General features: G+C 44.2%; 1 protein-coding gene across 2 annotated transcripts in view; it reads left to right on the forward strand.

Annotated features, from left to right (window-relative positions):
- Positions 1–26,133, forward strand: part of NF1 (neurofibromin 1) — a 287,036-nt gene that overhangs the window by 253,678 nt on the left and 7,225 nt on the right. For both annotated transcript variants that reach the window (XM_081945323.1, XM_081945324.1), the window contains 12 exons: positions 351–452; positions 2,816–2,956; positions 4,665–4,791; positions 7,089–7,220; positions 8,575–8,710; positions 11,625–11,782; positions 12,737–12,859; positions 13,608–13,735; positions 14,693–14,793; positions 15,458–15,600; positions 20,093–20,139; positions 24,138–24,354. In XM_081945323.1, the coding sequence (XP_081801449.1) occupies positions 351–452; positions 2,816–2,956; positions 4,665–4,791; positions 7,089–7,220; positions 8,575–8,710; positions 11,625–11,782; positions 12,737–12,859; positions 13,608–13,735; positions 14,693–14,793; positions 15,458–15,600; positions 20,093–20,139; positions 24,138–24,354 (1,555 nt within the window). The remainder of the gene's footprint in view (positions 1–350; positions 453–2,815; positions 2,957–4,664; positions 4,792–7,088; positions 7,221–8,574; positions 8,711–11,624; positions 11,783–12,736; positions 12,860–13,607; positions 13,736–14,692; positions 14,794–15,457; positions 15,601–20,092; positions 20,140–24,137; positions 24,355–26,133) is intronic.

Raw genomic sequence — 26,133 nt, forward strand, 5'->3', positions numbered from 1 at the left:
AACTAAAAAAGAGGATGAAGCTTTCTCATCATGGGATTGGAGCTTTTGGTTAACTAGGAAGAAATGTGTCATGGAGAAGAATCAAGACAGAAGTGAAGTGCAAGTAAATTTTGTTTTCAATCAGCGCAGAAGGCGGTAAAAGCGCAGACTAGAGAATGCAGAAGGCAAAACGAAACTATAGTCTTAATAGCTCAGTTCCAGGAAAAGCCAGGCAGAACAAAAGCACTCTGGATTGACTCAGGCACAAGGAAATAACACCATAATGTGAAAGGGGAACCCACATCTGCAGGGATTAAAAATCAGTGTAAACAAGCTAATATTACTTTGATTTTTTTTTTAACCAATGACAGGGTCTGGAGAGCTGCTTGAAAGGGCCAGACAACTACAATAGCCAAGTTCTGATAGAGGCCACCGTCATAGCCCTGACTAAGCTCCAGCCACTCCTCAATAAGGTAAATTGGTAGGGTCCCCAGCAGCTCGTTCTCTGTGGCGCTGTGGGCAGAAAAGAAGGGTGACTCCATTGTTCAGGATAAAGGTTAAAATGATCCAGGTTGCGGGGATGTTTGGAAGCCGTATTTTTAACCTATTCCTTAATTGTTCGTTAGCAAATCTTGAAACTCTTGCCAATGATTTATTAGATTACTAGAGATCCTGATAAGGGACACGATGGTTCAGTGGCTAAGACGCTGAGCTTGTCGATCAGAAAGGTCGGCAGTTTGGCAGTTTGAATCCCTAGCGCCACCTAGCGGAGTGAGCTCCCGTTCCTTGTCCCAGCTTCTGCCAACCTAGCAGTTCGAAAGCATGTGAAAATGCAAGTAGAAAAATAGGAACCACCTTTGGTGGGAAGGTAACAGCGTTCTGTGCGCCTTTGACGTTTAGTCATGCCAACCACATGACCACGGAGACGTGTTTGGACAGCACTAGCTCTTTGGCTTTGAAACGGAGATGAGCACCGTCCCCTAGAGTCAGGAACGACTAGCACATATGTCGAGGAGAACCTTTACCTGTAGAGATCCTGAAAGATTGGAGGTATCACTTTGGTGCGTCTGTTCCCCACTCCTTCCCTTCAGTCTCTTCATCACTTCCTGGTTCTCAGCAATTCCGTTCAAACCAGTTTCCAGTTCTGTTTACAGTCAGGAGTGCTTTGCTTTCATTGACACGCGATTGATTTGGCCACATTCAGAGAAAGAAATGGGAGGGGAAGAAGGGAGGTTTGTCCCAAAGATGTTTTATTTTCTAAAAGGCAATTGGACTTTCTTGGTTTGTATCTTTGAAAACATTTAGCTTTTCATCCAAGAAGTTTCTTGCATGAGTAGTGAAATGTTTTCAGAGAAAAAGCCTAGAAAGTCCAATTGCCTTTTTGAAAAGAAAAAAAAAAGCAGCTCTGGGACAATGCCTTCACATGTCAATGAAGGCAAAGCAGTCTTGACCTGCATGATTGAGAATCTCCATGGACAAGAAGGGAGGTTGCACATATACAGTCACTCTTGCAGTTACATCTACCCTACCCACAAGTGCAGGAGGCAGGGTGTAGACCAGGGGTGGGTTCTGGCAGCCACTACTGCTGGTTTGCTCGTGGCTGCGCCATGCGTTGCGCACTTCGCGCGCATCCACAGTGCAATAAAAATTGCTCTGTGCATGCCCGGAATCAAAAAACAAGATGGCGGCACCTACAATGGCACCGGGAGAACTGATTCGAGGGTGTGGCAGGCCTGGGTCGCTCCCGATTCCAGTGACCCAGGCCGTCAAACCACAACCGGTTCGGCCGAGCTGGGCCAAACCAGTAGGAACCCACAACTGGTGTAGACTGATTCCTCTCTTAAGGAGTCCCATCTAATGACACCAAGAAGAAGTGCCTTCTCGGTGGTGGCTCCCTCCCTTGATACTCTTGGAACCTCCTCCCCATGAAGATAAGATGGGCCCGACTTTGATGTTCTTTCAAAGGCCCTGAAGACCTGATTCTGTCACCAGACCTGGGGACCCCAGGGTGATATGGAGCCTATCAATTGATTGATTAGATAGTTGTCACATGGAGGTAGAGGTTTATTGGGTTTTGTGTTTCACGTTTAATTTCTGTAAGACTCCTGGAGTCCCTGTGAGTGAGTTGGACAGCCATGTCAGTTTCCCTAAAATTAATATGCTTGGCGCAGCTCCACGGACAATATGAAGGGGCAGCCTGCTGATATATTCCCCACTCCATCTGCCCAAAGTTGTTGTTTTCAGAGAATCTGTGGTACAGTCTTTCCCTTCCTGTGTGGCTGTACGTTGTTAGCATGGCCTCAACCTCAACAGTTCACTTTGGCTGCGGGTACAAATCTGGAAAGCTGATTAAGGAAAAACCAACCCAAAGAATGAGCCAATGATAGCAGCAGCTACCAGTCATTAGCTGAAGTCCCTGTAGAATGAAACTGTCAAGCCAACTTATATGACCATCTCATCCAGAGTGGGCCAAGAGTCCATGGATGTACCTTCCAGCTTGTTTTGTACCCATGGTTGCAGTTACAGGTACCTTGGAGTCTAGAGATTGCGTGGATGCCAGATGCATCCAGTTTTCTTGACACGAAAAAGATGTGACTCTTGGTTCAGTGTCTTTCCCAGCGGAACAAATGTGCTGTGGGGTCCTTGGTGCTGTCTGAGCTTGGCAGACGTTTCATTACCACGTCACTAATGGCGTTACTTAGTGTGGTAACGAAACGTCTGCAAGAAAACCACCAAGCCCAGAGAGCACCACAGTTCAACCCTAAGCTACAAATACTCCCTTTTATCAAAACAAGGTGCTCCAGTTCTGTCATTTTATTCCTCTGTTTCGGTTTAGGACTCCCCTATGCACAAGATACTGTTTTGGGTGGCCATGGCGGTTCTACAGCTGGACGAGGTCAATCTGTATTCCGCAGGCACGGCTTTACTCGAGCAGAACCTACACACTCTGGACAACCTCCGGGTATTTAATGATAAAGTAAGCAAATCATTTCCCAGAACATGCACGAACAAAAGAAAGCCTGAATGTTCTCTTAGCGTTGCTGTAATATGCGTCATCTTTTCACCAGGGGTGAATTGGTTTTGGGGGGGAAAAGTGAGCTTCTTCCTTGTTGAAAAGTAGCTTGAGTTTTGAGAATGTAATAATGTTTGACATTCCTTGAATTTCAAGAAATGAGATTTTTATTTTACGGCGCCCAGGGTTATTTTTAATATCCCAGCAGTATTACAAGCGCTGGTGTAAGATTAGGTGATGCATACTAAAATTGACCAGTAGGGCTGCAGACTAAAATAGAACGTGGAAGACGAAAGCAAAGACAAATAGATCTTGGACGCACCCACCTTATGCTGGTTTTTTTTCCCCCACAGAGGTATTTTTAGACTGCTTCAAATCAGAACTTGTGCTCTTTGTTTGCTTTTGATTTCTTGTGCGATGTAATTCCAATCACCTTAGCTCACTTTTTATGTACCACCAAGGCTAAAGTGTCTTGTTCAACAAGCCACAGTTTATCCCAAAGTGCTTTTTCAAGAGGCAACTGGACTCTCTTGTTTTTCTTTGAAGATGTTTTGCTTCTCATCCAAGAAGCTTCTTCAGCACTGACTGGATGGTGGGGAATGGAAGGATTTATATTCCTTGCAGACAGCTGGTCATTTGTATTCTGAAAAAGGAAACCCTGCTTAATTTCTTGCCAGTCTTCTTTGAACCACAAACTCTTATTTGCAACCCTTGTTTATCCCGGATGCAGAGTGGGTTTCAAAGAAGAGAATATGTAAGTAGCTCAGGGCTGAACTGTGGAATCCTTGATCCCCTCTGGGCTTGGTGTCCGCTGATGATGTTACTTAGTTGGGTAATCAAATGTCTGCAAGCAAACAAACAACCTCAGAGACTAGAAAAGAATAGAATAACAGAGTTGGAAAGGACCTTGGAGGTCTTCTAGTCCAACCCCCTGCCTAAACAGGAAACCCTACACCAGCGATGGTGAGCCTTTTTTGGCTCGCGTGCCATAAGGGGGAGAGGGCATGCGTGGGCATGCCGCACCCATCATGCAATGTGTGACACCCTCCCCAGTGCGCATGTGCGCATGAAAGGCGCTCCCCCCATTTGTGCATGGTTTTTTCACCCTCCCCAGGATCCAGAGGCTTTATAGGAACCCGGGGAGGGCGAAAACAGCCTTTTTTGCCCCCCCGGAGGCCCTCCAGAGGCTTCAGGGACCTTCAGGAGGCTTCCCTGAAGGTTCCAAAGGACAAAAAACTACCCTTACGAGCAAACCGGAAGTCACTTCCAGTCTGCTCGAGGGTCAGTTTAAGCCCTCCGGAGGCTTCAGGAGGCTTCCTGAAGGGACCCTACGAGTAAACCGGAAGTGACTTGCCTGCTGGCCAGCTGACAGCGCAACGCCTCGCGTGCCCTGACAAATGGCTCCGCGTGCCACCTGTGGCATGCATGCCATAGGTTCGCCATCCCGGCCCTACACCACTGCAGACAAACAGTTATCCAACATCTTGAAAACTTCCAGTGTTGGAGCATTTGCGAACTTCTGGAGGCAACACCAAGATCTCCACAGTTCAGACCTGAGCTACACATGTTTTCTTCTTATGAGTGGATCGTTGAATGTGTCTACATGGAATGAATTGAGAGTTAAGTGTGGGTCTTTTTCTGACTGAATTGTCTGATGCCTGTACGTTGGCAGAGCCCTGAGGAAGTCTTCATGGAGATCAGGAGGCCTCTAGAGTGGCACTGTAAGCAGATGGACCACTTTGTGGGACTCAATTTCAACTCCAACTTCAACTTTGCACTTGTGGGACATCTGCTAAAAGGTAGGAAGGCAATGCCCGGTGGCTTGATTTTCTTGCTGTCGGGCCCAGTCAACTGTACACAAAAGTATTGCTTGTGGTAGGTGTTAGGAAAACTCCCCGTTGGGAGAGCGAGTGCATTCAAAAAAACATTGTGAGAGTTGTGTTGGAGAACACACAAACCAGCATACAGAGACACTGCAGTTTAAAAAAAAGGTTTTTACTTTCGTGGAAATAGATGTATCAGAGTCCATCAAACAGTCCAAGTCATACACGGATAAGACAGTCAGTCATCAACGTCTTTCAGTTATGGGCTAATCCAAATAACACAGTCCATAATCATACAAACAGTCCGGGACACAAACTTACAATAGCCCATGCTGATCACTATACTGCACTTCTAACAGCCAGCTTCCAAAATCCTCAGAGCAGATCACACTCTAACAGTGATTCTGGCTCCATCTTATGGCCGAGTGAGGAAACAGCAGCCAATCACATTTACAGCATGATTTAAAGAAACAGGTACAGCATTGTTATATGATGTATATATTGCCAATCACAACCGTTAGATTATATTCCTAACAGTAGGAATTCTGTATTCTGTATACTGTGCCTAAGAGTTGCATCAGAAAGGGATCCTAGGGCAGGGGTCTCCAACCTTGGCAACTTTAAGACTTGTGGACTTCAACTCCCAGAATTCTTCAGCCAGTGGCAACTTTAAGACTTGTGGACCTCAACTCCTCAGCTTTGATGGCTGAGGGATTCTGGGAGTTGAAGTCCACAAGTCTTAAAGTTGCCAAGGTTGGAGACCCCTGTCCTATAGCACTTTAGAATTCCTTGAAGGAGAGCAGAAGATACTGAAGAGAGAGAGACTGGAGAGGGAAAGAGGGGGGAAAAATACCTAGAATTAATAGGCTGAAAGGAACTTTTGTGATAGAAACTGAGATGCACTTCAGGAAAAGACACAGTTTTCCCAGACAAAGCCCTGGTTTGAGACTTGGGTCATTTGTGAAAAGCGGAGATCTGTTTATTGTTCAAGAGTTGTTTCTGGATTACAAAGGGGAAATTGTTGCTATGCGTTAGAGGCCAAAGTGGTTGCCCACTCCTTATGCCTTGCTTTAGAATTCAAGATGGTCAAATAGATTGTCCTCTTTCAGGTTGTTGTTTTTTTCTTCCATTCATTCGTGTCCAATTCTCAAAGTCTGCCTTATCAAGTCCTCGCAGTGTTCTTGGCAAGGTTTTTCAGAAGTGGTTGGCCATTGCTTCTTTCCTAGGGCCGAGAGAGAGTGACTGGCCAAGATCACCCCGCAGGCTTTGCTCTTAAAGCGGGACTAGAACTCACAGTCTCCCAGTTTCTAGCCTGATGCCTTAACCAGTATATCAAATCTGGTCCTCACTCTTTCACATTACATATAGAAAAACAAATTAGTGAAAAAATATATATGTAAGCGTAAGTAAAGAAGTAACATCACAAGATGCTGGCCAGAGTGGAATTTCCCCTCCTGAACTGCTAGTTTTCTGCATTCAAGGAGGAATTATGCTTAGAAATCATTCTGGTTTCCCCATCTTGTAGTGTTTGTTCTATCATTATCTTTCTGTGTAAATCGAGCCTAACATTCTTTTGGGATTGGTGTGACATATCCCTCCACCCCCGACAAGCAACAACACAATTCCTTTCAGGATCCCTTCATTCCAATTTAGGATTTTAAATTCGGGTCAACAACATTTCTTCCTTTTGTGCAAAAGCCTCAAAAATGCATTGCATTTTATTTATTTATTAAATGTATATGCCATCCAATTCTCCCACTTTTTTCCTCCAGATTCCCAGATTCTAAAGCTTGATTACTTGCAGTAAGTAACATGCTTGTTGCCTTTCCGGAGACTCACACTAACTTTGGAAACCACTAAAAATTAGTGGTTGGTATTGCTAAGGTTTCACAATCAATGCTTATTCCTTTTGGTTATGAGAATCAGCAACGTGTCATTCAGGTTACTGAAGTCTGGTTTTCACAGGATAGGATAGGATAGGATAGGATAGGATAGGATAGGATAGGATAGGATAGGATAGGATAGGATAGAATATAATAGAATATGTTATTGTCATTTTAATTGTACACCAATCGGCATACATTAAAATGAAATTACATTGCATACAGCTCTCAAAGGGTCTGGATGCATAAACTTATTCAACTCCCATCCCAGTTTCTGAGTGCCCGTTTAAGTTTAGGCACTGTCTCTTTAAGACATTTTCCCACTTTTCAATTGATGCTTTTCTTTGTTTCCAGATACCTGGTCCTTTAACACACTGTTTATTTCACTAGGTTACCGGCACCCATCGCCGACCATAGGAGCAAGAACAGTAAGGATTCTGCACACACTCCTCGCTCTGGTTAACAAACATAGGAACTGTGATAAGTTTGAGGTGAATACCCAGAGTGTGGCTTACCTTGCAGGTAAAAACCCCAAATCTATGAAGCTTGTATCTAATCCAGTCCAACCCAAACTGGGTAATACACAGCGTGAAAGTATTCCTCTCGATTCATAACAAAATGTGAGCTGCCAAAAGGAGGGAGCCAGTCTACGTATAATAGCAATAATACTGCCTAAGATGGAAAGGGGACGTGGTGGCTCAGTGGCTAAGAGCTGAGCTTGTCAATCAGAAAGGTTGGCAGTTCAGCGGTTCGAATCCCTAGCGCCGCATAATGGAGTGAGCTCCCATTACTTGTCCCAGCTTCTGCCAACCTAGGAGTTTGAAAGCATGTGAAAAATGCAAGTAGAAAAAAATAGGAACCACATTTGGTGGGAAGGTAACAGCGTTCTGTGCGCCTTTGGCGCTGAGTCATGCCAGCCACATGACCACCGAGGCATATTTCGACAGCACTGGCTCTTCGGCTTTGAAACGGAGATGACCATTGCCTCCTAGAGTCAGGAACGACTAGCCCATATGTGCGAGGGGAACCTTTACCTTTAAGATGAAAAGGCTATTTAGTGACCTCAACCCTTACTCGATCTCCCCATTCCTAGCTATTATAACTTAGAGACCAGTCAAATCAATGAGGAAGCCCAGATTCATTTAATAGCCGTGTTACTAGCTTCACAACTGCAGTAATTCACTTAACAACCGTGCCAGGAAAGATGGTAAAATGGGTCAAAATTCACTTACCAACTGTCTCGCTTAGCAATTGAAATTTTGGGGCTCAGTTGCGGCGTTAAGTCAAGGCTATCCTCATTCCCATGTAAGTCTGTAAGCCTTTTCTTTAAGACAAGGATCATCATCAGCCTAAAACAGTTTTTGCACCCCTCCGTTAAAATAATAATATAAAGATGCAGACTGAAACATTGTTAATTTAGATATTTAACAAACCTTGTGAGATTTCAGTATTCCTTGGAGGTTGCATATGTAGGCGTTGTCAATCACATGGGAAGCCAGAGTCAGATTGCCAAAATCATTTGGAGAGTTTGCCAAGACATAAAGGCAGTTATAAAAAGGTTGGGGGGGAGTAGCATCTTTTGTTGAGGATTTAACAAGAGTCATGTCATGCTTTAGGATCTTAGGGACTTAGAATTTTGTCACGGTGGAGAATTGGCAGTGCAGTGGCTCCCTCGAATTTTATTTTTATTTCTTTTTTAAATGAAAATGAATGGAACCGAGTTTCTCATGATTCTGAGCTCTTGATTTAATACCGTAAGTCGGTAGAGAGTTTTCTAACACTAGGAAGAAGAATGCTGTCTCGACTGTTTGGAAAAAGAATGTGAAATATGTCAAACATCCTTTGAACATTTCTGTGCTTCCTTTTGTCTGCTCAGCTCTGCTGACTATGTCCGAAGAAGTTAGGAGCCGATGCAGCTTAAAGCATCGGAAATCACTCCTCTTGACGGATATTTCAATGGAAAACGTTCCTATGGAGACTTATCCTATACACCACAATGAAGCCAGTTGTAGGTCAGTGAACTTTTGAAAAGTTTATTAGAGGATATGGACAGTTCTGTAATATTCTATCTACCATATTTTTTGGAGTATAAGACACACCTTTTCCCCCCAAAAAAGAGGGTGAAAATCTGGGTGCATCTTAAACATTGAATACAGCATTTTTGGCCTCACTCTGACCCCTTCATAAAAATGGATGTGCAGAGGATTTGGGAGGCCTGCAAAGTGCTCCTGGGGGTGGGGGAGGGCAGAAATGACCGAAAAACAGGCCGTTTTTTGCTTGTTTTTGCCCCCCCCAGCCCCCAGGAGCACTTTGCAGGCCTTTCAAACTGTCTGCATGCCCCATTTTTTACAAAAAAACAAGGCATGCAGAGGGTTTGGGAGGTCTGCAGAGTGCAAAAACTTTTTTTTAAATTTATCTCTCCAAAATCTTGGTGCGTCTTATACTCCGGTGCGTCTTGTACTCCGAAAAATACGGTAATAGAATTGTGTGTGAAACTCGGGGCCTCTGTCCCTTGATGCTGTCCTTTGGTGCAAAATGACATTTAAGAAGGGACTTGGAAAGACACTTCAACCCACTTGTTACTCTCCAGCCGGGAGAGAATTTGTTTGTTTTTGCAAATTACTGAAGACAGCTGATAATTGATGGCTAAATGATTTATGACACAGGAAAAAAAAATGGGGAAGGGTAGGAGGAAAAAGACAAAAATTACTTGCAACTAAAGTTATTCTGGGAAAGAAAGAGCTGTCAAGGACTTGACCTTGGAAGGCTCAAGCATTGTGTTTCACTAGCTAGATTCATATCCTGGCTGTGTTCAGACAATATGCTAAACCTTCGTTAGTTCAACCAGGGTAACTGAATTCAGTTTCCTGGGCTGAGTTTACAGAATATTTTTAACATAACCTAACGGCTGTATTAACGTGACATGCTATGCTGAAATAAATTACAGATGAGAGCCTAGTTCGCACAGTAATCTGGTTGGTTTCTCATAAGCTAAACCATAAATTATTCTACTTCAATCTAATTAATCTACATGTTTCAATAGAAGAGAGTGTCTACAGTTTGGGGTTGAATTGTGGGCTTCTTGTGGTCTCTGAGCTTGGATGTTTGTTTGCAGACCTTTTATGAACCAACCTAGGTAATATAATCAGTTATGCTGCTGCTGCTGATGATGCCACCTAGCTGGATAATAAAATAATTGCAAGCAAACACCAATAACTGTACAGTTTGCATATTATATAACCCCAGTCACAAAATCAGAAAGCCTGGATATTCATATACTGGTAAGATGTAGGTTGACTTGTTTGTGGTTTGATGATTCATGTGTAAACAGCTATTGTGCGAAGTTGCTGTTTGTTTGAACAAGCCAGAATCAGACTTGAAGACAGACATAGCCTTGCTTTGTATCTTTCTGAATTCCTCCTCCTTGAAGGTTGGAAGGTTATCCTGAACAAACCATTCATAACATGACACACAGGGGTGGGATTCAAAAAGTTTAGCAACCAGTTCTCTGCCTGGTTGCTGGGTTGGCGTGGCCATGGTGGGCGTGGCCTACTTGGCCTCCTGCACCATTGAGGGGGATGGGGTGTTTTCACCCTCCCCGGGCTCCAGAGCTTTCTTGAGGCTCCGGGAGGGCAAAAACTGCCTCCACCGGGCTCTGGAGGCCAGAAACAGACCCATTTCTGGACTTCCGGAACTTCCGGGAGGCCTGTTTTTCACCCTCCCAGAGCCTTCGCACGGGCTCTGCACTCACCTGGCATCCAAAACGGGCCGCATGGGGACTCTTGGGAGGGGAGGGGAGGGCGGGGCCAGCCTGTCCTTGCAATTACCGGTTCAGCGAACCAGATGCAAAATTAGCACCCAGTTCTCCCGAACCAGTCCAAAACGGCTGAATCCCACCCCTGATGACCCATCACATTAATCCATAGTTTCACTGAATAAATTTTCAACAAACTGCTTTCAGATTACCTTAAAACAAGACGTGCTTTATTCACTGACATTCATTCATTGTGCTAGGCCCCAAATAAACTGCTCATTACTTATGTCATGTCTCCTTCTGAGGGAGCCTAGTAGAACAGACACTGAAGAAGCAGTAGTAGAACCTGGCCATCTGCTGAGGTGCAGGAGAGTAAAGGATGGGACATGTGTCCTGATATCATTGAACAAACCATGAAATCCATCATTAGCATCCCTTGTGTGATGGCATCATTAAGTCCCCAGCATCAATGTATTCATTCCAGTTACATCTTGGGAAAATGCTCAGATCCATTGTGGCCTTCAATCATCTCTCTTCCCAGCTTCGTGCCAAAGCACTAGATCAGGGGTATCAAACTCAAGGCCCGGAGGCCGGATCCAGCCCCAGGGTACTTAGATCTGGCCCATGGAGCCAGCCTGGAAATAGCACAGGACCTGCCCGCGGGGCTTCTGCCAGCAGAAACAGGCTCCCGAGCTCCGTTTTCGGCTGCCACGACCTCCTGCAACCCTCTGCCAGTGAAAACGGAGCTCAGGAGGGCCACACGCTTGGGCCACCAAAGGAGCCCCCGACAGGAGTGACATCGAGCTGGCCACGCCCACCCTGGCCACACCCATCCAGTCTCCCCGTCCAAACACAACCCTGATGCAGCCCTCCACGAAATCGAGTTTGACACCCCTGCCCTAGATGTAAGGTAATGCACGGGTGCCCACTCGACTTGGTAAAAGGAAGGAAGCTCACGCGTCTGTCTAACGCAGTGTTTCTCAACCTTGATGACTTTAAGTCCTGTGGACTTCAACTCCCAGAATCCCCCAGCCAGCTGTGCTGGCTGGGGGATTCTGGGAGTTGAAGTCCACAGGACTTAAAGTCGCCAAGGTTGAGAAACACTGGACTAACGTCTGGCTGTGCAGAGATGGTTTGTTTTTGAAATGACTGGTTTTCTTTTTCCTCTTCAGGACACTAAGGGAAAACCAGCCCTGGTCTTCTCCCAAGAACTCCGACAGACATCTCGCTGCTAGTTACCCAACGGTTGGGCAGATCAGTCCCCGCACAAGGAAATCCATGAGCCTGGACATGGGACAGCCTTCTCAAGCCAACACTAAAAAGCTGCTAGGTTGGTTGGCTATGTCATTGTTCTTCTTTTAACCACAAAGATTTGGGCCAGGCATTAACAAGACCAAAACAGAGAAAGGCCTGCTTGGCAAACTTGCTTTAGACCTTCTCATCAAACATACCTTTTGTTTTCTGTACAGGTATTCCTCGACTTACGACCACAATTGGGACTGGAATTCCCATCGTAAGTTGTTGCGGTCGTAAATCGAGTTGGACCTGATTTTACAACAGTTTTTACGGCAGCGAATCACCGCAGATGTGTGCATCACATGATCGTTAACAAATCCAGCTTTCCCAATGGGCTTTTTTTTTTGGCTGGAAATCGGCAAAAAAGGTCACAAATCACAATCACTTGACCGCTGGGCACTGCAACCGGTCATAAATGCAAGCCAGTTACCAAGCGCCCACGTTGCGATTGCGTGACTGTGGGTGTGGTGCGAGCGTCATAAGTGCAAGTTCAGTTCATTAGATCACTTTTTCCAAGGCCATTGTAACATTGAACCGTTGTTAAACGACCGGTTGTAAGTCGAGGACTACCTGTATTAAATAGAGGGGGTGGAATATGTTGATGGAATCTAGAATCATGTTAGCTCATATTCCTTGCATTACACCTTCAGTTCCACCAGCTGCCACTCCGCAGCCCGTGGATACTGCTGTCGCTCAAAAAAGAAACCCTGGTTAATTTCTTTCTAGTATTCTTTAAACCACAAACTGTTATTTGCAATCTCTGTTTATCCAGGTTGCAAAGCGGATTCCAATAGAAGAGAATATATGTAGTTCAGGGTTGAACTGTGGAGTCCTTAGTCCTCTCTGTGCTTGGTGTCCATTGGTGGTGTTACCTACATAGTTGGGTAATGAAACGTCCGCAACCACACAACCAAGCTCAGATAACACCAAGGACTGCACGGGAGTGGCTGACAGGAGCAAGCAACTTTAACTGGCTTCATTTTCATAGGTACGCGGAAAAGTTTTGACCACTTAGTGTCGGACACAAAAGCCCCTAAGAGACAAGAAGTGGAATCCGGGATCACTACACCTCCAAAAATGAGGAGAGTAGCAGAAAATGATTATGAAATGGGTAAGACTTCAACACCTTTAGAGCTAATTGCTGTGTATATTTAATTAAATGCCTTATTTTGCTGTTGCTCACTTGGTATGCTAGGATACAATAAAATCTGCCAATACAATCAAATCCACCATATAACAAAGTTTCCCACGGTTGGAATGAATTCGTGCAGCAGACTTCACAACCCAAACTTGCTCTGTGTAGCACCCTCTGAAAAGATTTTAAGGGTACATTGGAGAATTTCTTCCTCCTGTTTCATGAGAGAGAAACATGGAGTAGAAATTGTTTGTTGGCTTCTGCCTGACGCCGGAGACCTTACAGAAGTATAAAATACACCTCACTAATCGAAATGCTTAAATGAGAATAAAAGCACTTGCATGTTATGAGATGTTGCCATTGTTTGTTTTATTGTTCTTTTATCTTACTCCTGTTTGCATATTTCTTCCTTTTTTTCTGGTAAGCTGCCTAGAGAAGCTCCAGGGCAAGAAAGGTGACAAATAAATTTAACAAATAAGTAAACCTGTGTGAAAGACGCTTGCAGACAAATGGCCCTTTTGCCAGTCTAGTTACGGCAATGACTGAGCTACAGAGATGTCCCATGGTTGAGATAAGATTGGACCTGAATCCTCACTGGTCTTCCCAGCTTTTTCATTCAAAACGCAGTGTGTCTCATAGTGATTGAGACAGCCTTACCTAGAACACAAGAGTTGTTGTCTATTCTAGCCGTCCCTGATTATAACTCCTGGGTTCCTTCCTGCAGAAACACAAAGGATATCACCCCAACAGCATCCCCATCTCCGTAAAGTATCTGTGTCCGAGTCTAACGTCCTCCTAGATGAGGAAGTCCTCACTGATCCCAAAATCCAAGCTCTGCTGCTGACTGTCCTTGTAAGTATACAATCCAGGTCACGCGACGATTCCTCCTGGAGATACTGCTTGAAGAATAACAACTGCAATGATAGGAGGTCCCTTTCCTAAGGAGGCCTGTTCCAGAAAGTCCTTAATTTGGGGGCTTATGAAAAGGAAAGTACACAAATCCCGATCAAGCATTTCTGCACAAAACGGGAGGCTGAGGATGAAAACATATCAGGATGGCATACATATTCAGTACAAAAAAGATGCTCTAGAACAGGGGTGTCAAACTCTCTAGCCGAGTGCTTGGGCCACCACAGGTGCCCCTACACAAGTGATGTCCACCCTGGCCACGCTCACCCCAGACCCCCGAGGTCAAACAACTCTGATGCGTCCCTCAGTGAAATCAAGTTTGACACCCCTACTCTAGAAAGTGTGCAGAGAAGAGCAACAGAGATGATAAAAGGGTCTGGAGGCTACATCCTACGGTGAATGGTTGAGGGAACTAGATATGTCTGGCCTCTTGAAGAGGAGGATTTGGGGGACATGATTGCCTGTCTTCCAATAGTTAAGGGGCTGTCACATAGAAGAAGGGATTGATCTATTTTCCAAAGCACCAGAGGGCAGGGCAAGAAGTAATGGGTGGAAGAGGGGTCCAATCTAGAAGTAAGGAGAAATTTCTTGACAATGAAAACAATCAGTGGGATACTTTGTAAGTGCTCCATCACCGGAGGTTTTCAAAAATAGACTGGACAACTATTTGCCCGGGATGGAATAAGGTCTCCTGCCTTAAACGGGGCTGGACTAGAAGACCTCCAAATTCCCTTCCAGCTCTATGACTCTATGTTCTGTGTCTGTATGATCAAAGCCTTGCCCCTTTTGACTGTGTGCTGTCTGCAACTATAGTTGATTTAATCTAACAGCTGATTAGAAATTGCAAGCTGATGTTTCTTGTTCCTTCTCTTTCCCTCCCCCACTTTTCTCTTTGGACAGGCAACGTTGGTAAAATACACAGCAGATGAGTTTGACCAGCGAATCCTGTATGAATATTTAGCAGAAGCCAGTGTGGTTTTCCCAAAGGTCTTTCCTGTTGTGTAAGTGTTGAGTTTTTCAAAGGAAGTAATTTCCTTGGCAAAAAATAATCTGCAAGGTGTGATTTTTGAACATCTCCCTGTGTGCTCTAGAGGAGTTCACTCAAAATCATGCAGGCAGAAAGAAAGAACGTGATGTATATATTTGGTGGGACATAAATATTAAAGAAGTCCCTGCAAGCTTGCTCAAGTTTTAAATTGTGTGATGTCTGAAGCAGCCTTTAGAACAGCGTTTATCAACTTTAGCCATTTTAAGCCTTGGGTGGACTTCCAGAATTCCCCAGCCCAACTTCTGTGGGATGCTCCAAAAACCCACCCAATTTTGTCATGCAGTTTCTAGTATAATTGTGGGGATCTTAGATTAAAAAAATAGAGTTGGTTTTCAAGATGAACACAATTATTTGGGTTTATCTACCTATACCTGCACCGTACAATTTTGGTGATAGTACTTTGGTATGGTGCTTAAAAGGTTTGATGGAGTAGCACTGGAAATGAAATTTCTTGGCAAGAATAATTGGCTTTCACAATCATTTCTATGTCAATATTCATTTCTATATAGTTATAAAAACCTTGACGGATTTAACACCCTTGAAAACCAAATTATTTGCTGCAGTAAAAACTTGAAGGAGATAACCTGATCACACATTGCATATATTTTGCTATCCAGGCACAATTTATTGGACTTCAAGATAAATACTCTCTTATCGCAATGCCAAGATCCAAATTTATTGAATCCCATTCATGGGATTGTTCAGAGTGTGGTTTATCATGAAGAATCTCCACCGCAGTACCAGACGTCTTATCTGCAGAGTATGTATCTTACAACTCTTTCAAGAACTGGAAGGGGGGGGGGGATTTCTGCTCAGATATAGATTATATAAGACTATTTTAGGTTTCCCCCACAATATTTGTTCTTTATAGCATGTGTGATTTAGAGGCCTAGAGTCACTCAAAACAATGAGGTGGGTGGCATATAAACTTAATAAATGAAATGTAAAAATGTAAGAAAATGTAAACATTTTTTTATATATATATATATGTTTTCTGAGGTTTTCGCGGGTGTTTGTATGTAGGTCTTTGGTTGTTCGGGTTTTCTCCCGCGTAGAATTGGAAGTATCTTCACGACGTTTCGATGAAGTCTCATTCATCATCTTCAGGCTGGTGCTTCTGGCTTGGTGCTTCCAGCTTGGTGCTTCCAGGAGCAATGTGAGATCTCAGCCGGTTCCTCTTTTTAACTGCCAGTGGAGGTTTGTGCTGATTGGGTGGGAGCTTGGCTGCATTCTGATTGGGTGGAGGTGTATTCTGATTGGTAGGGGGCTTGGCTGTGCTCTGATTGGATGGGAGTTTGTCTGTGCTCTGATTGGATGGGGGCGTGTTCTGTTTGGGTGGGGGCCTGGTTGTGCTTGTGTTGGTCTGAGTTGCAGAGGGATTTGAGCTGGTGAGCTGCGTTACTGTTGTTTGGCTTCGCGTTTGTGGTCGTGCCACCATCGAAACGTCGTGAAGATACTTCCAATTCTACGCGGGAGAAAACCCGAACAACCAAAGACCTACATATATATATATATCTTAAAAAACCCTCTTTCATCAGTACCTTAGGCTACCTTTCAAAAGAAAACTGTATAGTAAAGTGATTTGTACCAAAAGGCTGTTTGAGGGATGTATTTTTTTATTCTCCATTTGGACCAACAGCGCTTTTTAACATTTTTTCCCCTCCCTTCTGCTTTTTGAGAAGGGGAAGGAAGTTTTTTTTTTAAAGAATTTTATTGGTTTTTAAACATTTATGGGGAAAGGTAAAAAGGTACATAGAAAATTTTGGCAGCTCCCGTGCTAGTGGTAGAAATCCCTCCAAATCTCACAATTTTTACAATGTTAAAGACAACATATAAAGGATAAGCAAAAACAGAATCTTGTTCTACATTATATCAACCATGTGTTCAATCATCTCTTTTTTGTCACTTTCTAGTATATCAACAATTACAATAATATTTCAAATACATTTATTTTTGTGACCTGAGCCTTTTCGCTATTGCTCCCTCCCCCCTGTCCCCAGATGGAGCCACAGCCCCTCCCTCCTTCATATTTTGTACATTACTACCTTTTTCACTACCTCCCATATTTTCGTCCTCTAGGAGAGAACTGTGTTTTTTAATGAAGGCTTCTGCCTTCCCCACTATATTAATTCTAATTCTGTTTCCCTCCCAAAAAATCAACATTCCCTCTGGCAATAACCATCTAAACCAAACTCCTTTATTATATAATGTCTTTGATAAGGAGGAGTACTTCCTCCTTTTTTCTCTTATTTTTTTCAGAATTTGCTTAAGAATGGTAATTTCTTTGTCTTTATATTTTAGTGGTCCCCCCCTTTGGGCCCCTAGCACCTCATCCCTCGTGGTCCTCCTAAGAAATTTAACATGTACCTCCCTTGGAACATTATGTGTTCTAGCATATGCCGAATTAATCCTGTAAACCAGATCCATATCCCACCACAACTGTTCTTTGTCTCTCTTAATATATTCTGCTAAAATTGTACTCATAATATCCTTAAGATCTTCATATTCTGTCTCTGGTAGGTTCTGGAATCTGAGAAAAAAGGACATTCTTTCAAGTTCTATCTTTGCCATAAAATTTTCCAATTCTAAATTCCCCTTCCAGATTGCCTTAACCTCCTCCCCCAACCCAGCTGCCCCCTCCTCCAACATACTAATTCTTTGTTTATTTTCTGTTATATGGTGTTGTACACCTCTGAGTTCTTCTTTGAGGTCTGTCACCTCTTTTTTCAACTCATTTTGATCCCTCATAATTTCCTGAAACATTTGGGTAACAGATAAGTCTTTTGAGCTCTCTCCAGTCCCTTCTTGTTGTAACAATGAAGTAATTTTTGTCTGATGCATAATTGGGCTGGAGGTGGCAGAAGTAGGAGCCAAGAATGACTTGCCCGTTGGTGGTTTTTTGGGCCCCATTTATCTAAGTTCAGAGATGGTATAAATCTTTTACAAAAGAAATGGCGTCAGTGGAGTGCGCAGCTGTGCCGTTCCAAGGAGGCAGGCAAATCCAAAAGTGGAAAGTTCTCCATCATAGTTCCAAGGCACGAAGGCACACCAGAAAGGGGAAAAGCAAATAATCAAAATCCAGGAAGACCACATAACAGGAGAGGTCCAGGGGTCCTTCAGAGGTGGTAATAATACAATGCCAGAGATTTTTTCAAAGTAGTTTCAAAAGGCAGACTTCATCTGTAAGTACAAAGACGAAGACGGAAGGGAGCCATCTTGGCTCCTCCTTTCACAGGGAGAAGAATAAAAATTTCCATAAAGTTTTTTTTTTAAGAAAACAGCTCAGCAATCACCTCTTGCAGTTGTGATATAAATCTTTCTCACATAGTTAATACAGGTGATAAGTCAGCCTTTATTCTCTCTCCATTCCGGTATAGAGAGAGAGAATTCAAATGCCACTTTATCCGAGGGAGGTAAAGAGAAAGAAAATCCTCCCTCTAATCTTCCAGCTTCAAATAGATTGAACACGAATTTACAATAGTCTGCTGCTTATCCATTAACAATGATTAAGGAGATTAAGATGGATCTCTCGCCACCCGCATTCCAGCCGCTCCTCCTTAATTAACTCCTTCCTCTCGGAGCCCATTCAGCGAAAGGAAGACAGCCAAATGCTGTTCCATGGCCCCCCTCCGCTCCCCGGCTCCTGGGGCGAGGCTGGAAACACCCCCGCCGGCTGCCGCCGAATCCGGGGGGTTCCAGCAAGCCGCCCTGCAGCAGGTGGTCCCTCCGAGACCGCCTGTGCTCCTAAAAGGAGCCCACCAGAGAGACGAACAGCGGACAACAACGTCTGTCACCTTCAGTGACCGGAAGTGATCTCTGAGGGGGGGAAGGAAGTTTGATACAGTAGTGAAACACCTGATCCTGGGAGCTTGTGGGCACCCTTTCACTGAAGGCCAGAGAGTCACCTCTTGAAAAGGCTTTATATTCCTCCATGGAGAATTGGAATCCATGGCCTGTATGGTCTATTCCAGTTCTGTGTGCCTTGGCTTAAAATGAATGCTGCACCAAATATTTCCTTACTTCTTTTGCAGAAAGACCCATAATTTCATTTGAAAGGGATGTAAAGGGATTGCCTGATCTTAAAACTAATGGGCAAGGAGTACTAATTCTATTTTTTTACATTTAAAAATAATGTCCTTTGGGTACTTACTCCCTCATGGTGACTGTCCTTCATGCAGATTTTTTTTTTGAGAAAGGTTGGTAAACAATACAGAAAAGCAGCAGAGAGTTTTAAAACAACACAAATGCCACTAACCTACAAAGTAAATGATTTCCCTTCAGTGAGAATTCCAGAAGAATTTCTCTCTCTCTCACCCACACACACCGTCTCAATTCCCTTCACTTTCTTTTAAGTTGTTCCTTCCCTCCCATTTTAATGGTTGCAAGAAAGCAAATACAGGGCTAATTAAAAATAGGCTTTATGCCTTAACGATTGCATTTTACTAGTTTTACGGCTCCTGCTGTAGGCATCATACTACTGTGTTGTATTTTATTGCATACATATCGGAAATGTCTGGGGTTGAGACATTGTTGGAGTAATAGTTATGATTTTGATGATAAATGGACAAGAGAGCTGAACCGTTAAAAATGTTAAACTACATTATTTCAGTGGCTGAAAAGCATGTTACATTTTGCACGCTCAACCTGGTTTAGAAGTGTGAATTGAGTCTCCCTTGTCCGCTATACACTGAATTATCTGTACCTGTTGACTAGCCTCCAGGTATAGAATGGAGTTCTGGGATCTGAGGTGATAGGCCAATTGTGCTTATGGCCTTAAGGGTAGTTCCAGTGGTAGGTTGCAGGCGGTACGCCCCAGTACAAGTGTACCGGTGCCTGCCGGGAGCACTGGGTACCGTTACGATACTGTGCTCCGGAGGGCCCACCTGCCCGCCTGAGCTCCTTACCTGTATTTGAGCTCTTCAGCTCTTCCGCGCATGAAGCGCACAGCGCTTGCGTGATGCTCCGCCTAGCAGCTGGAGCGTCGCAGAGGTGTCGCAAGAGGTGAATGGTGGACGCCGGGTCCCGTTCCACCGTACCGGTTGCAACGGGATCCGGAACCCACCACTGGTGAGTTCCTTGATGGGTTCCTGGGGTGGTGCAGCCATCAAAGTGATTAATCAGGATTTGTAGACCAGACTTCAACCAAAGAATAAGAAGGAATGCTTGTGGATTATGTAGCAGTTAGCATTGTCTCATCATTTTCCTAATAAAACGACTCTCTCTTTGTTGTCGCTGCTGCTGTTCATTTGCAGGTTTCGGATTTAACGGTTTGTGGAGGTTTGCAGGACCATTTTCTAAGGTGAGTGATTTTGGGCTTCTTTCAGACTGAATGCCACATGGTAGTCTTGGTAAAATCAGGGTGGATGTGAGAGTTTGAGTTCCACTGGAGGATTAATAAGAAAATGTATCAGTAGTCACTAGAAACAGCCTAATGTCAGAGCGGTTCTGGGGACTGGGGACTGGAGGGTAGTTTGATCTTGGAACGGATGTTTCTGATTTGGATGTTTTCAGCCTTGAAATATTTTACAGTCATATATATCATATGTCTTATTCATATATTGTGAATTTTGACCATGGGCAATGCTGCAGTGGTTGTAAGTGCAAGGACTGGTCATAAGCCACTTTTATCAGTGCTGTTGTAACTTCAAACAGTCACTAAATGAATGTTTGTAAATCGAAGATTATCGTATTTTTCAGAGTATAAGACGCATGAAGATTTTGAAGAGGCAAATAAAAAAAAGTTTTTGCACTCTGCAGACCTCCTGAAAAACTACTTTTTTTTCATGAAAATGGGCCCGCTTTTGTCAAAAAAAAAAAAAAGGGGGGGCATGCATAGCCTTTAGGAGGCTTGTAGAGTGCTCCTGGAAGCTGGGGGGAAGGCAAAAATGAACAAGAAATGGCCCTTTTTTCGTTCATTTTTGCCCTCCCCAGCCCCCAAGAGCACTCTGGAAGCCTTCTAAAGGCTATGCACGGCCATTTTTGCTAAGGGGGAGGGGTTTCAGGAGGCCAGAAATGCTGTATTCAGTGTATAAGACACCCAGATTTTCACCCTCTTTTTTGAGGGAAAAAGGTGCGTCTTAAACTCTGAAAAATACAGTCCCTTTAGGCCAGAGGGTTGGACTTAGATGGTCCTTGTGCTCCCTTCCAACTTGACAATTCTAGGAGTCTGTGTAGTTAAGTGTCAAACAATTCTCCTAGCGTTCTGTTGAATTTACATATATTTGGAAGCCTCTGTACTTCCAACTCTCTAAAGTCAGTCCCAGAACTTTACTGCTAAGAATAGCTGTGCCCTTTCTCCCCCAATACTGGTAGTTCCAGTGTAATAAACGCTTGTAGACCAAGAACCTCCAAATACCATAGGTCAAGAAACTAAGTCAAGCTGGATGCCTCAAGCCTTGTTAGCCAGTCTATTCTTCATCTAGGCCCAGTCCATTGTGTCATACTTTGCCTTATCAGTTGCTAGTTCTCGTTCACCCACCATAATGGCAGGGCTCCCTTTCCTTTTCTTGGCCTCTTTTTATGCCAGAGGACAAATATCTGAAACCCAAGCACCCCTTTCTCCAGAGGACTCTTCTTAACAGCCATCTAGAATTACTGAGCCATGAACCATTAGCTTAACATGTTATATTAGAAATGGTTTTGCTACCAAAGTGACATTGGATGGACACAACCTCAAATTGACTTTGAATTGGTAGAAACAGAGAAACCTGATTTCAGAAGTGGGTGGTGTTAGGTAATCATTTTCCTATTTTTTTTAAAAAAATCTTATTTTAACTGAGGGACCATATCCATTACGACCTATGGACTCGAAGTCCAATTGTATACCGTATTTATCGGCATATAACACGCACAGGCGTATAACACGCACCTTCATTTTAAGAGGGAAATTTCAGGAAAAAAATTTAAATTTCAAATAAAGAACTTTGAAGCATCTTTTCCCTGAAGACTCGTGTTTAGTACATTCAGATGCTTTCTTTCCTCTTTCCCTCTTGTCTATCCTTCCTTCCACCCTCCCTTCCTCCTTCCCTTCCTTCCTGCCTCCCTTCCAGTTCCCTCCTTCCTCTTTCCTCCTGCCTGCCTTCTTTCCCTCCTGCTTATCTATGCTTCCTTCCTTCCTTGCACCTCCCTCCCTTCTGCCTGCCTGCCTTCTTTCCTCTTTCCCTATCCTCCTATCCTTCCTTTCTCCCTCCCTCCTTCCCTGCCTCCCTTCCAATTCCATCCTTCCCTCCTTCCTTCTGCCTCCTTCCTGCCTGCTTGCCTTCTTTCCTCTTTCCCTCCAGCGTGTCTGCTTTTCTTTCCTTCCTTCCACCTCCCTTCTGCCCTCCTGCTTTCTTTCCTCTTTCCCTCTTGCTTGTCTATCCTTACTCCCTCCTCCCCTCCTTCCCTTCCTTCCTGCCTCCCTTCCAGTTCCATCCTTCCCTTCCTTCTGCCTTCCTGCCTTCTTTCTTCTCTCTCCTGCTTGTCTGCTTTTCCTGTGTGTGCGCGTGCGCGAAAAAGAGGTGGTGGGAGAGAAATTTGAAAGGTCTTCTGCTTTCGGAACTCGGAAATACCCCCCCACTCCCCTTTTCCTCCAGCGAGCACGGAGCTTGAAGGAGGCGAAGTGTGTGTGCGCGCGCGAAAAGGAGGTGGTGGGAGAGAAATTTGAAAGGTCTTCTGCTTTCGGAACTCGGAAATACCCCCCCCCCACTCCCTTTTTCCTCCAGCGAGCACGGAGCTTGAAGGAGGAAAATGGAAAGGAAAAGCGCGAAAAGGAGGTGGTGGGAGAGAAATTTGAAAGGTCTTCTGCTTTTGGAACTCGGAAATACCCCCCCCTCCCCTTTTCCTCCAGCGAGCACGGAGCTTGAAGGAGGAAAAGGGAAAGGAAAAGCGCGAAAAGGAGGTGGTGGGAGAGAAATTTGAAAGGTCTTCTGCTTTTGGAACTCGGAAATACCCCCCCCCCCACTCCCCTTTTCCTCCAGCGAGCACGGAGCTTGAAGGAGGAAAAGGGAAAGGAAAAGCGCGAAAAGGAGGTGGTGGGAGAGAAATTTGAAAGGTCTTCTGCTTGCTGTGGGCGGGACGCATTTACATAGAGCAGGGAGGGCTGTTAAAGGGCCGTATTAAACTGTAAAAACATGGCTTCTTAACATTATATCAGCGTATTACATCATTTGCCCCCTATTTTTCGGGGGGGAAAGTGCGTGTTATACGCCGATAAATACGGTATTTCATAACACATGAAGCTTTGGTAGCCTTAAAAAACTGACACAGGTAGCCAAAGCACTATCAGAAATCTATAAAAAGTAGTTGAATGTTGGGGTTTTTCCCCCCTATTTTGTGGAAAAGTCAAATAATGAAGAACTTAACCCCGTGCAGTCCAGTTGACTTTTTTTCAGAGAGCTTGATTCAGAGCATGTGGTTTCTGGCTGACCGTTTGCTCTTTTAGCTGGAAGAGATTTGGCCTTAGATCTGGAATCCTTTGACGTTGGCAAGAGGTAAAAGGAGTAGTCCCAGTTGGAGAAGACCTCTTGGGAAGTGTGGGATCCGTTGATTAAGATAAAGAGGAGGGGGAATGATTCTGATAAAAGAAAATATTTGTAGCTCAGCATTGAACCTATGGGGTACTTGGTGGTCTCTGAACTTGGTTGTTTTCTTATACAGGTTTCATTATCCAGATAGATCAGGGATCTCCAACCTTGGCCATTTTAAGACTTGTGGACTTCAACTCCCAGTCCACAAGTGTTAAAGGGAGTTGAAATCCACAAGCAAAGCTGGCTGAGGAATTCTGGGAGTTGAAGTCCACAAGTCTTAAAGTTGTCAAGGTTGGAGACTCCTGAACCAGGTAACATAATCAGTTCTAGAAGGGAGGAGGGTTTATATTCTAGTGCAGTGTTTCTCAAACTTGGCGACTTTAAGTCCTGTGGACTTCAACTCCCAGAATTCCCCAGCCAGCTATGCTGGCTGGGGGATTCTGGGAGTTGAAGTCCACAGGACTTAAAGTCGCCAAGTTTGAGAAACAGTGTTCTAGTGGCTTATCCTGTTAATTGGTGGAAGTTTTCTTGGTGGTTCCTTGAGCCAACAGCCTAACCAAGGAGCCACCAGACAATTCCCACCCATATCAACAGGGCATATACACAAATATAGTATTTTATTCTCTGTTATGCACAAATAGAGAACAAAAGCCCTGATTATGTTACCTAGTTGGGTAACAAAATGTCTGCAAGGGGAAAAAAAGCTCAGAGACCAACAAGGACACCACCAAAAACAAACAAACAAACAAAAAGAAATAGGAAGTTCATTCTTTTTTTCATTTTCTTCCAGCAAAGTCAAATACCCGACTACGCTGAGCTGATTGTGAAGTTCCTTGACGCCTTGATCGATACCTACTTGCCTGGAATGGATGAGGAGATCAGTGAAGAGTCCCTCCTGACCCCAACATCTCCTTACCCTCCTGCAGTGCAGAGCCAGCTCAGCATTACCGCAAACCTGAACCTTTCGAATTCCATGACCTCCCTTGCAACTTCCCAGCATTCCCCAGGTCAGTTTGCCATTCATTTCTCAATCTGGGGTCATCCCATTCCTATTCTGGTTTGGGCCCATCTTCCTTGGGTGGCGGGTGGTGGACCCTTTCCCTCACTCATTGCACCAGAAGTCCCCCATCTTCAGTATTTTGGCACTCCTACTTATTTAAGGAGATCCATGAGGGTGGATTGAAGAATCAACTAATATGTTTAGTTTCCAGTGAATACATAGCCAGTACATCAGAATTGATGGTGTCCCCACACTATTCTTCATCTTTCCCTTACTAGTATTTTTAAAGGTTGTGTGATAATTGGAGGAACGATCAGCTGGTTGCACAGCTAACAGAGTCACAGATTATTTTTACCTTCAAAAATATAATAATCTTGCCTAAAACCAAATTGAAACAGGGACGCGGTGGCTCAGTGGCTAAGACACTGAGCTTGTCGATCAGAAAGGTCAGCAGTTGGGTGGTTCGGATCCCTAACGCCACGTAACGGAGTGAGCTCCCGTTCCTTGTCCCAGCTTCTGCCAACCTAGCAGCTCGAAAGCACGTAAAAATGCAAGTAGAAAAATAGGAAACACTTTTGGTGGGAAGGGAACAGCATTCCGTGCGCCTTCGGCATTTAGTCATGGCCGGCCACATGACCACGGAGACGTCTTCGGGCAGCGCTGACTCTTTGGCTTTGAAACTGAGATGAGCACCGCCCCCTAGAGTTGGGAATGACTAGCACATATGTACGAGGGGAACCTTTACCTTTAAAATCAATTGGGGCTTGTTCCTAAGTCATGCCCATAACCATACAAAATAAGCCTTTGCAGTACAATTATCCAGTTCAGTGAAGCAGCTGTGGGAGTCCTTGATGCACCCTGAGCTTGGTAGTTTTCTTACAGACGTTTCATTAACCAACCAGGTAATAACTTCAATGCTAGAAGGGAGTAGGGTTTGCTCTCTATTTATACAGTGTACTTAGTGGCTTGTCCTGTCAGTGTTGGTAGGGGCGTTGTTGTTTTTCTTGGAAGTTCCTTAATTAGGCCCTAGCAGTCTGTAGAGATTCTCAGTCATGCAGGTCACAGTTGCCCCAAAGGTGCTTTTTCAGGCAGCAACTGGGGTTTCTTTTTTTTCTTTTCTTTCGAAGACATTTCGCTTCTCATCCAAGAAGCTTCTTCGCCTCCCTACTATCCTGTCAGAGCTGAAGAAGCTTCTTGGATGAGAAGCAAAATATCTTCAAAGGAAAAAATCTTTGGATAGGCTCTGTAGCAGCCAAGTTAAGATAGAGTGACGGTCACCTTCCAGGTATTTTTGCTCTCGCAAATATCGCCATCTAGTGGTAGCTAGGAAGCATATCTTTTCTGTAGCTCCTCCTGTGCCGTGAAACATCCTTCCCCTGGCATCCAACAAGCTTGCAATCACTTCGCTTTCTAGAAAGCCAGTAAGTGTTGGCTTTTCTCCCAAATGGGGGGATAGCAAGAGATTGCATAGTTCGATATGTGAAATGATGTTGATTTGGCACTAGGCTTTTCTTGTTTGTTTGTTTGTTTGTTTGATATGTTGTTTTATTGTTGCATTTTTATTATTGCTGTTCCCCATCCAGCTGACTTGTTAGTTATGTGATAAGAACACAGCCTCTACCGAAAGAGTTTAAGCCCCTTCCTATTTGTACTTTAGGATATGGTGGCTCAGGGGCTAAGACGATGAGCTTGTCGATCAGAAAGGTTGGCAGTTCAGTGGTTCAAATCCCTAGCGCCACATAACGGAAGGAGCTCCCATTACTTGTCCCAGCTTCTGCCAACCTAA

Source organism: Natrix helvetica (genome assembly GCF_964273705.1).
Source record: "Natrix helvetica genome assembly, chromosome: 2".
NCBI classification, from domain to species: Eukaryota; Metazoa; Chordata; class Lepidosauria; order Squamata; family Natricidae; genus Natrix; species Natrix helvetica.